At 41.1% G+C, this 15517-nt stretch overlaps 1 protein-coding gene across 4 annotated transcripts in view; it reads right to left on the bottom strand.

Annotated features, from left to right (window-relative positions):
* khdrbs2 (KH domain containing, RNA binding, signal transduction associated 2) overlaps nucleotides 1–15517 on the bottom strand; it is a 50328-nt gene that overhangs the window by 29399 nt on the left and 5412 nt on the right. For all 4 annotated transcript variants that reach the window (XM_078104506.1, XM_078104508.1, XM_078104507.1 and 1 more), the window contains exons 2-3: nucleotides 12462–12589; nucleotides 2886–3002 (exon numbers count right to left, since the gene is read on the bottom strand). In XM_078104506.1, coding sequence (XP_077960632.1) covers nucleotides 2886–3002; nucleotides 12462–12589 — 245 coding nt within the window. The remainder of the gene's footprint in view (nucleotides 1–2885; nucleotides 3003–12461; nucleotides 12590–15517) is intronic.

The raw sequence follows: 15517 nt of genomic DNA, 5'->3' as shown, positions 1-15517 counted from the left end.
AGCCTCTCTGTGTCGGCCAATCCAGAAAGTACAGTATGTGTGTGTGTGTGTGTGTGTGTGTGTGTGTGTGTGTGTGTGTGTGTGTGTGTGTGTGTGTGTGTGTGTGTGTGTGTGTGTGTGATGACCCTCCTCACAGGCACACACCCTTTTAAAACAAGACACCGATAATCTCTGGTTAACTCTGGATTAATGCAAAAAGGAAAGCAGTTAGATTGTTGATTAGCGATACAGATGCCATCGGTTTTTCCACATAAATGATCCACATTGAGAAGCAGACCACGTTTCCAGAGTTACTTGATCTAAGTTACAAAACAAAATAAAACCCCAATATTCTACAAACGTTGCAAAATCAAATCGATAATAATTTTACATTGAACGTGACGTGGCTGAGCGTCTCACATGTGGCTGGTATTATGTTTTAGTGAAGCTCCTCAGTGTGTTCAACTACAAAACAGGAAGAGCGCTCCAAAGAATGGAAAAAAAGAGAGAAATGAAGAATGCAACGAGGTGTCCAGGTTGGATACGCGGCATTGAGCTGAAGCTGGTCTTCAACAAGGCACTGAAGTAAACACAGATTTCAATCCGAGCTCCTAATAGAAACTGTTCCTGAGTCTGATTAAAGAAAAGACCAATCACCTTTCAATCTTACACCCAGTCGCATTCTGGCTTTAAAGGCTACACGTTGTGTAATATGCCTCGGAGCCGGTACCGCATGTGTCGTTAAAGTAACCGATTATATCTGTTCCACACTGAACAAATGATCCGACGTGATGTCAACCGAAAGTGGACATGTTTTTATTCTTGTGTTTATCATTTGTGACAAAAACGTGTGTTTTTTTAGACATGTTTTCATGTTTTTAACAATTGGCTGTTGCTTTGCTTTGCTCAAGGACCTTATGATGGTGGCTGTTAAAACAAGCGGGTTTGCCACTCAACTGGGTTCAAGCATTTTGCCCTGAATCACAGCTCCCCGCCGTCAGGGAGCTTTAATTAAGAATCACTCCTTAAATTTCAGCAGGCTTCACACTCAATGTCAGAGAGTCACTGTGGATCAGAGCGTGAATTTGGCCGCACGATTGTGTCTCAATGGTTTGTCGCTGAAATCAGTGGGAGTTTTACACACAGAGCTATAAATCAGTTACATTGGCAGGAGTGAGTCTTTTAACCCATCAATATTACTTTACTACAGTTCCTACATGGACTTAGGGGAACTAGGAAATGGTATTCTTCCTAAACCTTGTGCAGTGTTTAGTTTCCAGCTCACTCAAGGTGGAATGCGGCATCCTGCAACCCGGTCAACATCCGTGCTGAAGGTGTTGTGCAGACCATATGTTGTGCTGTGTGTTCTAATGTAGAATTCCTGAGAAATCACCTTAAGGCAGAGACAGATGGACCCTTCAGATGAACTGGATGAGCTGGCAGAAATGTGCTCTTAACGGCACTTTTTCTTTGTTAGCGGCACGCTGCCTTGTGACCAGCTTCTGGGGCGGCAGTCAGCCTGCGAGTCTTATCACAGTCCTCCAGACTGTACAAATCAATCAATATGGCACACAGAAAACACTAAGCCGAAATCAGATTGTAACGTAGCCGGCCTTCGGTAAGAAATAACTGTGAGGGGTTTATTATTTTCCTTTTGTGTTGCACGCAGCTAAATGAATCCCTCAAACTAAATCTTCAAAGGAAACAAATAATGCCCCATGTTAGTGATTGGTGGCAGTTGGTAACTGATTTACTAAATATTGAAGAGTCACAATGCATGTTGTACTGTGCAGTGCAATATCGCAACCGAATCACTGCATGCATATAAATATCTAGGTATTTTGCATACAGTTATAGAAGCTCTTTCTTCAATTTTACACGTGGAAGACAAGTTAATGCGGCAACTGAGTAAACTGAATGGACTCAGTGGCAGGAAGCCAAAGTTTAAATAAGCTCTGGCTCCAGCAAATTCAGATTCACAAATGTGGTGCTAAAGTAACGTTTCAGTGCCTTTAGTCTTTCTCTGAATACAAATTTTCACCCTCAAAATTAAATTTAAATGGAAATTGACGCAAAAAAAGTAATACCGGTAATTTCTAATTATAGAGTCATACAAAAAGTCAAATTCTGGGCTTTATTAAGTTATTGTAGAAGAGCTTAGTCATCCAGAAGCTTAACAAATCTGTATTTTTTACACGCTTAACTAAATAATATAAAGCAATTTCAGATAAACAGATTATTGTAATTCCTTACTTTGTTATTTACTTTCTTAGTAAAAAGCTACTTAATGAACCTTGTGGTGAAATTTTCATCCACAAGGTCAAGAATGATTGATTAGAATATTTTTTAGTTATATTTTAACTTTAAAAAGAACCTGTTGTATTTTGTTTTGCAAAGTGTCAAAAGTGTGACTATCTAAAATGCACAGCGCTACTTGTATCGCAGCCATAGCTCATGTCATGACAAGTGAGCGAACTCTGATTTATTGGAATAAGGCTCCAGTTTCACCAAAGAGGTGATAACAGCTCAAGTCTTTTGTCATGTCTTGGTGTCTGAATCTCAGGCTACAGTAATAATAGCAATGTAACTCTATAGCCGCACACTGAGACCTGTTAAGAGCATCACATCCTGCCTGTGTACACACTCAGATGAGTTTGGCTCCAGGGAGTCGCGAGTCAGCAGGATAAATTACTTTGACAAAGAAATTAATTACTTTGCATTCAGAATGTACTTCTAACAGAGCGTTCAGTTAGTCAACTCTTCTCCGGGTGTCATCCGTCTCCCTTACAGCTCAGATGTTGGATATGTCCCATATTTTAAACCCTTTCCCTCTGTAAATATTTCCTTCAGACTAAATATCTTGGACAAGCCCAACAACTATATTTCAGCAGAAATCAATACCTTACCTTTCCCTTATCCCTCATGGAGCCTTTGCCGAGGATGGACATCTTCACTCCGGTCTCCTCTTGTAATCGCTTCATGGAATTTCCCCGTGGTCCCAGCAGCTTCCCAACGAAGTTAAACTATGATACACAAGATAAATACAAACACAATGACTTATCAGTTACTTTTCAACATATGTACGAAGTGGGAGAAAAGGGAAACGGATGAAGTCAATGTTTTTCCTTGTTGGCGGAAAAAGGAATTTGATCGTTTTGTATGTAATATTGTATGTTGCATGATGTATGATGTTATTCATATGCATAATAAGTAATGTTCATATTCATAAATTGACGTTAACCAGGTCTGTCTTGCGTCAGTCGATTCAGTCAGATTTTCCTTAACTTTTTAATCTTAAATGAGTATTCAGGGATCAAAACTAAATTTCAATCCCAGAACTTACTTGCCGACAGACGGCAAAAAGGTTGTTAGTATTAAGATGGAGGCTTCCCATAAGCTCCAGATTCCTAATGATCATATCTCTGGGCTTCTATATAGCTCGAACCAACAATGTGACGGGAATTCAATTGACACCCGTGAGAAATTTTAATGGCGTTGTAAAACCCTGACGGTGAAACAAGTGTGTGAAATAAATAACGTGTTTGCTGACCATTAGTCATCTTTTATCAACACGTTCTCTGATTCCATTCACCATTTATCATGTGAGGAAGAAGCTGAAATGTAACCCGTGATAAATCACTAGAATTGTGTTTTATGTAACAAATTAACAGTGAATGGGACTAACTTTATGTATCCATTCATTAGCCTGAACTGTGGCCTCACTAGTCATGTATTTACTGCCGTTTAGGGTCCTTCATGTCATGCTGAGGAGAAAAGAAAAGGAAACATGGGCTCAAACTAATAACGTTCCTCAGACGGTTCCAAAGGTCAGCGCTCAGATAAAGTCAGAAATAATGAGTTCCTTCCCAGTGGGAAATTAATACTATCCAGATGACAAACTATCAAATTCAAGGCTCGGGGCTCTGACTATCATTTCCCGCTTACTGTGCACCAGCTAGTGTTCAATTTGAGAAAAGAAGCTGTGGGTTGTTGAAGGCACGACGCTGCTGAGATTAGTGGTGATTAATCCCGGAGGTGAAACGCACAACTTTAGTCAAATGGGTCGTTGCTGGAAAAAATCTGAGCAGATGATCAATAAAAAAAACACAGGAGAAAAGGTTACTACTTGAAAATGCCCACAAAAACTACCTGTACCATCTCACGCCACTATTTCCGTGAATTGTAAATGGCAGTTTGACCTTCACATGTTGGTGGCTGGATGAGATGATACGAGACCACCTCCAGAGCTGAACAGGTGGTCGGCCGCCCACCACAACGCACTCTGGCCAACCCCAAAATGATATTAACCTGTTCTCAAAGCACTTCCTCCCACTGTGGCTGAGCGGGTAATGACTTCAGTGGCAGCTTAGTGGCACGTGCCGCTTCCAAAATCCAGAAACCGCACACTCAGCTTATTTCGTTGAACGTCATTAACGCAGCGAGTGAGAACGCAGCATCTCAGGTTGGAGAGGCGCCAGGGGACGCCGAGATAAGACATCTTAAAACAAAGAAGAAGAGAAGGCGTCCCTCCTGCCCTTGCCTGTCCTCCGATCTGAACGATCAAGGCACCTTGGAGGACGCCGTTTTCCTCACAGGCGCCGCTTCGGCAGAACTATCCCATAGCTGGCAGGGAGCTTGGCAGCAGATGGTCGTTGCGGCGAAGTTGAAAATGCGCCCGCTGGGCGGTAGAAGAAGAGGGGCTTGTTTTCATTAAGCTAATGAATGTCTGGAGCCTCTGTGCTGCTCCATGCCGAGCAATTTGGGCTTTAGAAGGGGGCTCGGTTCGGTGTTAAATGAGCTTTGAAATTATGCAGTGTGCCCCCTGCAGTATCAACACTAACTACACGGACGGAAGGGGGTTGTAAATACAACATTTACCGACAAAGAGATGCTGAACAAATAAAACGTGTGCACTTATCTACTTATTTGTACTTTATGAAGTTCTACATAAAGATTTCATTTTAAGCTTTTGTGAAAGATGAATTCTAACAAAAATATTCAAACCTACTAAAGCAACTGTGCAAAGCACTTTCCACAACATCCCCAATGACCAAAGCCATCACATGATTTAAAAGAAATCACAACATTTTATTATGTTTTTTCTTTCTTTTATTACTGAGATTGATCCACTCTCCCTCCACTCCAATCTCAGTATTTTAGCTTTAGGGTTGGAAAGCGTGAGTTTGCTCTTAGTCCTGAGGACATCAGACTTGATTACATTGACTGATTACAGCAAGCTGTAAGTGGTATTTGTGTCAAACGGAGTACCAGTGACACATTTTCTCATTCAATTCAATGAGAAAAGGAGTCCAAAATCGTTTGTTGATTTTCCCTCCCACAAACTTCTCTTTCGTATATAAAACACAACACAAATCCTTTATTTGTCCCCCTTCCAAGCAATTATTTCATAGTGAAAGTTCACCACAGTACAAACAATCCTATCCTCCCACTTTCAATCGGTTATGCTGGTGTCTGGTTTCATGAATGAGATTGATTTCACAACCATATTTGAAATGAGTATGAGTACATATTTAAAACAGTAAAATATTCTGGAACAAACGAAAGTTAGTGAGAAAGTTTGAAACACACCTACTTTTTGAAACTGTTTTGCACCTCTAATGCTCCACAACATCCCTGAGCAAAATGTTAATATTAACAGAGGCTTTGGTGAGAGAAGTCTGACCACATATGGCTTCTCTTATACATAATGTAAAACAATATAACCGCCGCTGTCTATTGGATGATTTATTTATTTGATGAAAGAAACAGTGCTGCAGGCTGTAGTATTTTATCTTTATTTCATAACCCGTCACTACAGTCAGTTCCTTAGAAGACCCGAGATCTGTGAACACAGTAAGATCCCAGCTGGGTTTCAGAGCAGCACACAATAATATTATTTCCATACACTCATAACGATACGTGTAAATATTTTATACCCCCATGACCCTGATTCTATAATGCGGCAAAATTTAAGGATGACTGAAAGCATAAAAGCAAACGACTAACTCACATATATAAAAAATCAAAGCAACTTCTAGATGATGGCACCAAAATGGCCCGTTTCCGTGCTTTATGTGGCCCCTAAATTCAGTTCCATGGAAAACATGTAAATATTGGAAATTCCACTTCAGCACCTAAACTTTGTCACGGCGCTGTAGCGCTGCAGAACCAGTAACACAAAACCCTTTTTTCGGCTTTTACGTTGGAAATTGTGCTCGGTGGCCGCCTTTTTAAATACAGTTCGCTGGGGCCAGGCTAGATTTGCAGATGTCCCGAAGCACTTACCCGCCCCCCCCCCCCCCCCCCGGGTTAGCGAGCTGTGCTATTGGGAAAGTCCAGGTCCGGTGTGATAGGAGGATTAAAGCCTCGGGTAGAGCTCTATGCTTTAATGACGGCTATGGATGACCGCACTGTACGTTTGTCAGAGAATGTGAAACATCAGCTCAACAGGACATTTAGGACTCACCGTTCACCTGGCTCAGTGTGCCGCATAGCAAAGTGTGACTTAAACAACTTCAGAATGCTAAAAATATTCACACAATGCATTAAACGGAGAGATGAGAATAAATATTCGGGGTATTGGAGGGAGGCCAGCTGATGCGGCTGTGAATAGCTGTGTTGGTGCGAACAATGCACCCGTAACTAAGACCTTTCGCTGCGTGGAGTGTTTTTCCATCACTGCTTGTATCCATAATGCGGTGCGAGTGAACACACAAAAGCATGCATTATGTGCCTCTATAAAAAGTGTACACTACTTCATGTAAATGTCGGAAATTGGATGCTTTTGGTCACATGCGTTTACTATGAGTGAAAATTGGTGGAATGGGCACCTCGCCACGGCAACAGCATTCGTCCCAACACAAAGCATTTGATACGTTTTTTTTTATTCTGATAAATTTCCTAGAAGGAAAAAGTATTGTAGTTAAATATAGGGCAAAAGTGAACATATGTGGCGCATTTTGTGATGATAGGCATGAATGGTTTTGGAGTATTAATGTACTAGATCGAGCAGCAAGCCACACCAAGGTGATGCAATGCTACAAAAGCATTTTTTGTCTGCTGATATAATATAATATTAAAACGGAAAAATGTAATACCCTTTTTATTTTATTTTTTTTGCTTCCCAGCTGGAACACTTACATACAAATACAAATAAATTGGGTCCCGCCTCCTATGCTGATTACATTTTATACATCCATGGAATGGTGCGTGATGACATTTAACTAGATGTTGTCACATTTCCAGAACGAAGGGACTATTCTAGTAATTAGTAATTGATTGAGCTGGGTCCCTGTATCGTTGGGGTAATTTCTAACATGGGGAGGCATTTATCTTTGTTATGTCTCTACAGCAGCACCGTGGCAGACAAAGTCCTCACGCAAACACTGACTGAGTGGGTTCCCAGAGTGGAACCCTGACGCCTTCGTACAAGTACCTCATTTTCATTCACATGCCGTGCTCATTCTACTGTATTCGGCGGTTATCTTAAGCAACACACCTTTTTCGCATGATAGGCCTTTCTTTGGGGCACTGACATCTCACAGACCAAAATACAATTCATTTTTTGAGTAGAGCACAGCTGCTGCACTATTTAAAGGTCACTATAGCAAAAGGCCAATAATCTCCAAATTGGTGCATCCACGAGGACAATATACAATTGAATGTGTTGTGCTGTCTACTCAATGCACCTGCCAAACGGATAGTTAAAGCACATTATTACCGCACAAATGTAATGTAAAAAAGCTTGTTTAAATGCAATAACTGTAGAAATAGTCTCTAACTAAATCAATGTATTCTAGTTTAAAGGGCAAAAATCCCTACACACACATACAAGCAGAGTGGTCACATGACTGGACTGAGACAAGCAGCCATTGAAAATCCATTTTATGCCCCAAGGTTGTGAGATGCTAATCAAGCTGTCTCATTAAACAGTAGCGGATACATTTTGGTTATGCGATAATGGAAATGACAATGCAGCTTAATCATAATTGTACGGAGTAAATAGTGATCTCAGCGTTTGAGGTGTCCATGGGCGTACGGACTGTGTCATTTGTTTACATGTCAAAACGGGACAAGTACAGATGTACCGCTTCTTCACTCGTTAACCAATATCACCTCTTTCATGGTTTTATTCCTAAAACCATGAAAGGAAGCGATGGGAAGGTCACTGTCTAGCATTGCGCCAAGGACAACTTCTTTTATCCTGACAGGCTACAAACAGACAACAGACGTAATGTGGGTTTTACAGAGAGTAAAGTCGTCCCCTGTGAATGATGCATATCTATAAGGCCGGTCGGTAACAAGATGCATCATCCCTCCAGGTTTCATCCAGCTGCTGGTAATTCATACAACAAGACATCATGTAAGAACACGCTACTAACCTAAACCCGTTAAATTCCTAATGTTTACTGGCAGGTTGGGCATTAATCCTATTTTGAGTAAAATATTCCTATGTCCGCTCTGCGGCTAGTAGCTCACAATAAATTCTCGATGCTGACATCTGAAAGCGTATTATTATTATTCAGAACGGAAGGGTAGTGTGGCATGTGCAATATTTTATTGGTTTACCAATGCATTGAATTTGAACGGGGGAAGATTATGAAAGATAAGATTAAATGGGAAAATGCATTATTATGTTTTTTCTACTTTCAGGGTGAGCAGCTGTGATGGGGATCCCTCTCCCAGGATGGGACAAGTGTAACAGATGTGTACAGAATGACCAACAAGTAATAGTAATAATAGATGTAATACATGTAGCCCCTGCTAAATAGGTACAATACAATTCCATGTCCTTTCAGGTTACTGTTACAGCATTGACAGAATGGTTAGAAATATAATTTTTAACACAGTATGTGGTTTTTGTCCACCTACTCACATAGTATGTATTGTCACAGTTAAGTTAATTGGTAAACATTAACTTATTCGTGGAATCTGAGATATTTTATATGTGTTTGTTGATATTATCGGCAATAGAATTCTATCCAAAGCACACTTGATATGACCGAATAGACATTTTGACTTCCATCAAGGTGTGTCTGCAAGCCAGAGTGCAAAGAAATTAGCCAATAATTAAAGCTATTAACAACACCAGTGGTTTTCCTGCTCTGGCATGTGTTCATCGAGTTAAACCTGCCCGTATGCGTCTGTCAGTGGACCATAAAAAGGGATTTCATCAGTACTGGTTGTTTCCCTGTTGGACGACATTAATCTTCTACATGTCACTTTGTCAAATCCGAAACCATGCGGAAAATTTCTCCCAAGTAATAATGTAATTTCGTTGCATTTAATTACGGTGCAGCGAGATGGCAGATGTAAGCATGGACGACCACCGTTGGACTGCTGAGACGTGAAGGACAGATCTGTGATATTTCATGCTTTTCCAAGAGAACGTAACATCGGGCATTATTGAAATTGCTGTGACACAGAGTGGGGTTCCAATGTGTAGTAAGATAAAACTAATTAGTTTGTGCCTTTCATAGGGGCCTGATGTTGTCAGAGTAAACAGTGAAAGAATGTGTTTTTTCTCTTTAGTTTTTTTTCCGTTTGAGTCTGAAAATTCATTTGCATTTTTATTATTCCTATGTGGTTAAAGAAAGCTGGTACAGTGTGTTGTACAGTTGTTAAACATCTTCTTGCTGGTACAATAAATGTGTTAACATGCAATGTTACAGAATATTATTAGAAAGTGTTAACATACTAGTATCCCTAATTTAATAAACATGCCCTCCTATATCGACATCCACACATATTTGTGGGGTGTTTTCTGTGTCCTCGATGTTTCTCATGCTCTATCAAAGACTTGCTTCATGTGGCTAATTATCATTAACTGAAAGTGCAGTGTTACCAAGATGTTAGTAGCACTGCAGTTTCTTTTGGGGTGCTGACTATGCAATTAGGTCACAGAAGTTGTTGTTGGACAACTGCTCCGTCCCTGCTGGACTGCACTGCTTACTGTGCAAAGCCAGCGCTAATATGTTCATTAATATGTTCACAAAGACCGAGGATGTTGAGCCTGTGTATTATTCTATAAGTTGATTCTGTTTCTTGAGACCAAGCTACACTGTTTTCATTTACCAAGAGCTGATGCAAACCAGGCACCAGAAATAATGGTGACATTGTACGTCTCTAAAACATGAATATGTTTAGGAAATATAGTTCTTATCAGCCTTGGATCAGGCTCGCAAAACGTCACAACACCACAATGTGGCGAAGTGCTTGTCAAATGCTACTTAAGGTAACGTAACAGCCGCAGTAACGTAACTAAGGTGAGTAAATAACAACAAGCGTGCATGGACTTTCTACGACCAAGCTGCTGCCGCACGGCTTTCATCTTACACCCAGCTCACACAGGTACGGAACCCTGGATGAGCTGCAATACACAATAAGCTTCTCTCCAAGATCGACCTCAAATGATTCCCCAGATATGCAGTACCAGTCAAACACAGTAACAGTAACTCTGGGAAGGCCTTGCTTAAAACAGAACAGCATGGAGAAAAAGTTTTATGAAGAAGCAACAATCTCCGACAGGCTGTCAGACAGTCAAACTGCAGCGAGTGTGCCTCAACCCGCATTCCACTTCCAGCAGCTCACATCAACGCCCCGACTGCAACACAGTTTGTGTTTCCAGGGCCCATAACAAGGACCTTCAAATCCAAGTCCATCCAAGTGATGGCCTTTGATGATGATGATGATGATGATGATGAATGCTTCACGTCTGTCCTAACCCGAGCATGATCCGTGCTCCTTATAAAAATTGCAAAAAGAGATACCCCCAAAAAGGTTGTGATCCGAGGAAAAATCAATGCTTCTATTTAGAAAATATTTTTAGAAGAAAATGCACTTTGAGGAAGCAGTGCAAGGGAGATAGCAGACATCCTGAGTCATTTCCCAAGACACTCTCAATTGGAATTTTTTATAGATTTAAAACCTGTTTAATTAAGTGAGGAGTTCCTGAACACAGCTTAATTACTTTCTCAACAATGATCCTGAGGAGGAAACTACTAATTGATTTCCTGACGTGTCCTGACGGGCTCACTGGGCTTAAGCAGGCGGGCCTGTGCCCCCTGAAGCACAGTTAAACGTTGTTCTGCCCTCCTGACATTTTCCTTTCTCTAGTTATTTTTAATAAGGCAGAAAAATCAGGTGCTTTTAAGACATACGGCTACTAAATCATGAATCAAAACTCGGGGCAAGATATAACACGGACGAAGGAACTTGACTTGGGAGTCAATTAAATTGTTTTGCTCAGGATCTTATCCTCAGAACTCCTTTAGTGGGCAGTCAAACCTGCAGCGACGACAAGAGAAAGACCACAGGGGATTCATTTCAAACAAATGCTTGGAGACAACAAAAGTCTGCAGAGAGATGAGTAGCAGTCATTCAATTTTAGACTTGAGACTTGATGATAATGATAGCGATTTTGTTGAAAACTTGTAGAGAACCTACAGGTTTTATGTGATGGGAGGTGCTGGCAAGGTCACACATAAACCTATAATCGAATTTAGTGGACTGAATTCATTTTTGCCGTCCAGAAGAAGTGGCATAGATAGTGAAACGTGCACCCAAGGACACAACGCAACAGCACAGGAGCAGCCGTTTTGTTTTATGGGATCTTAAATGGAATAGTTTTTAGCTATCCTTTAGTATTACATTTAATGGAAAGCAGTTAAAACTTCTTCGGAGTATCATGTACCTGGAAATAAAGGGCGAATATTTTCTGATAATATCAAAAAGTTAGTTTGCAACCATGTTCAATGACTTGACACCGATATATTCAGCATTTACAGTAATGCATTGAAAATTATATTCACAGAAAACAAGTCTCTGATCTGCTGCGTGTTGTCGCTGAGCTGCGTGATGGACCCGCCTCATCAGTCTACATTTCAACTACTATAAAGTAGTCCTAGATAGACTACATCAAAATATGCAACACTTTCTGTGTGTGTGTGTGTGTGTGTGTGTGTGTGTGTGTGTGTGTGTGTGTGTGTGTGTGTGTGTGTGTGTGAGCAACTGGGCGCGGCCTTCATCACCTGCCGCATCTCCACACCTGCTGGCAATCAACGCGGCTTAAGAGCCGCGGTTTCTCAGCTCAGCGGTAGTTGAAGGTCGGCCTCGCTACGCTTTACCCGACTGAAGAGATGTTATTTTTTGAACATTGCGCATTATATTTCTAACTTCTCCTTCTTGTGCCTCGCCGTAAAACCAGCCGCCGCTCACACCGCCTTCCTGCATTGCTGTCTCTGTGTCTGCTCTTGGGTGCAGCTTAACCGACCCCGACGGGGATCCTGCAGAATGAGCTGGAACATGTTGCGGATGCGAGGGGAGTGTCGGCCGGCCGGCTGGGCCTCGGCCGCCGTCAATCAATCCCAGATAAGTGGATGAGAATGGATGGATCTTGCGTCGCGTATTGACCGCTCTTTTGAAAACACTGCACGACTGCTCTTTCTTTTTTTGTGCCACGGTGTGAGCGTTGTGTCTCTTACCTTTGGATACTGTTGGATGGGAATGAGAACTCTTTCAGACAGCTTGATATTTTTATTGCTGATGATATCTAGGTATTTCTTCGGGTCCCCGTCTTTTCTTAATTCATCCCCTTCATTCTTTTCAATCTCTGCAGACAAACAAAAATAGAAAATACAGATAACGTGATTAGTTGGGTTTTTTTCATGTAACTGAAAAAGCATCGGGTCAACATCAGCTGCAGCATGACAAATAAGACACTTCTGGGAGACACGTAACATGCATTTCAATACATAGTGAATATTCCACTGATTATTTGATGTCCGCATATATGCTCTTGTTGCAAACTCTAATTATAGAGAGATGAGATGGGAGGTGAATATTGGTCTACGGTTTAGCTTTAACAAAAAACAAACGAACAGTGTTATTTCTTGATTAATTTAGTTCATAGCACTTGAGCTGAACCACTCACAACCCTTTAAGGGTTTAAGGGTATCCGTTGTCCAGCTTACAGAAATCTTCGTCTGTTAATACCGGGCAGAGACTTATCAGGCTAGAACACGCTGGCCGGACAATAAAAGATGTTCCTGAACAAGACCGAGAAGGAGTCACTCACCGCCCCTCAGCTGCTACATCGAAGAGTTTATTTATTCTGGAGCGCGGCCCCCTTATCTCAGCTTCAATAGCCAGTGGAAAAGGCTTTGAGGTTAAAAACTGCCGTCCTCATTTGGATGGTTCATTATGGGGGCAGAGTTTAGACAACTGAAAGCTGAAGTGTTGTATCCGTGAAGGTTGATAAAGAGCAGAAATAGACTTAAAAGGTTACAGAATGCGCCTTAAAATAAGACTATTAGACGTCTAGAATTCTAGTAGTTATCAGATTGGGTGGAACAGATAAGTGTTCCCAACGGAGGGACTTTTTTCCTTGAAGTGACCTTCTGGACACCCAGAGCTCCAGCTTAATGATCCACTCACCCCCCCATAGAGCTTTTATTTTTACTCAATACATTAAGGTTCATTTTTTCTATTTCTATTGTCTGTGAAATCACCACTGAAAAACTCCTACATCTTAAAATCCATTCTTTCCGTGTGACTCTCTGATTGTGCCAATGACGATCATTTAAATCGTGACATGCAGTCTTCAATTTGTTCTCTGTGAGATGACTGAAACTAAAGCTACACAACTTCCTAAAAAATATATCAAGTTTCAAATGGAAGAGTGGAAAATAATGAATGAATGTTTAAAAATATTAAGTAGTCGCTAAATGGAGGAGCCTCAATTAATAGCTATCATTTACTGAAGAAAGCTTCGTGCACTCATTTTCAGGTGAGCTTTGCTAAGCCACTTAATTTAGACAATAATAAAACTGTTACTTCTTACTCAGGCTTCTGTCAAATACTAATAAGTGAATTTCCATGTGAATGGCCTTTCCCCCAGGGTATAGACTGTACCTGATGCCTCTTGCTGAATCACAGGTAAACAGGTATAAAGACACCTACAAATGTTTTCCCCCATTCATGCGACTGATTCACACATGCTTGTGAGACTTTATATAAAAACGCGAAGTCCCATAGCAGGAGCTTACAACAAGGGCTTTCTAATAACTTGCCCCGTCAACACATTGAAACAACGTGTTTGATTGGTACAGTGGCAAATCCTTCTCGCTGCAGTCAGAAAAGGTTTAGGTGGCTGGATGGGTCAACCAAACATTTTACCTTAAACTTAAGATCAGAAAAGGATCATTGCAGATGGAAAACACATGTTTTGTTATAAATTGCTAGGACATTTCAGTGTTCAGTGTAAAGTGCCAGTTCCAGCATTGATGTCCTATGATTTGTTCTGGTCTTCTGCCTGTTGGAGAGAAATTTGTTTTGGGCTCTGTTTCCATTGTGAAGGGTTTCCCTTTGAGACGGCATAATGTTCACATCATTTGAATAAGGCAATGATGTTTTTCCAGCCCTTGAAGATCATTATACTCTGGAAGAGAACATAATGTGAAATACTGTTATTCTATTCCGCAGCCTTCCGGTGAACTCAAAATATGTGTGTGAGAGAAGAAGAAAATGAGCTCACAACATCTAAATCTGGGGAAACATTCACACCAGCATCATCGTGGGTCAAATATAAAACTCGGAGAAGCCTAAAGATCAGAGGAGGGAGAATGTGCTTCGAAGGTCAGTGTTTTCCTTCCTCACACAAGATGAACCACAATCTCACTGGGTGAATTGAATGAGTAAACCCCTCAGCGACTATTCCGGTGCTCTTGATCCCCTCTGTTGCGCTGGCACAAACTGCTTCAGCAGAATGGCTCCGCAGCCAAGAATGAAAATTACCACTGTGGTTTAAATGGGCTTCTACCGAGAAAATGTGCCCGCACAAAAAATGTGCCCTGTTAGCCTGCCACAGCTTAAGGTTAAATGCATCTGTGTATGAAGCAACACAGGCAGTCAGCACTGTTAAACAGGGTGAAGGTCATTCATTCTGGATTCAAGAAAAATGTGAAATGACGGACACAGAATTAGAGTGAATTAGTCTCTGTTAGACATTTAGGCACCCGATCTGGGAGCAATTAGGCAAAATGAACCTATCAATCGTATCAATTTGGACTCTAAACAAGATGTCCCTTGTAGAGCAAAACAAGATGTCGCTGATATTTGCCATAAATACACCTTGTGTGATTGCACTGAACTTTCACAGACTACAATTCAGCAGAGACTTTCATATAGTTTGCTAAAAATGAAACACAGATATCCCGCAATGTTTGAGCCAAATTCTGCACAAAATGCAGTTTAATAACACCAGAAGAGAGGAACGAGAGCTGCACCATTTGTTGGAGTTTGCTGCTCAGCTGTCTATCCTCACATTGAAGCTTTATTACAGTTTGGTTGTTGTTTGTCAGACAGTACTTCCTGCTAAAGCGTGCACTTTGTTTGTAAAATGCGTGTGCTTTCTTTTCAAATATGATGAAGTTGAGACCAAACTGTCTCCTGCACTGTGGTTGATGTTGTTTTGACCCGATGGGTCAACAGAGAACCGTACACTTAAATACACACCGGGATTAAACAAGTCACACTAATG

This window comes from Gasterosteus aculeatus, chromosome 6, assembly GCF_964276395.1.
Source record: "Gasterosteus aculeatus chromosome 6, fGasAcu3.hap1.1, whole genome shotgun sequence".
Classification (NCBI taxonomy): Eukaryota; Metazoa; Chordata; class Actinopteri; order Perciformes; family Gasterosteidae; genus Gasterosteus; species Gasterosteus aculeatus.
This window is presented reverse-complemented; position numbering and strand designations above follow the sequence as displayed.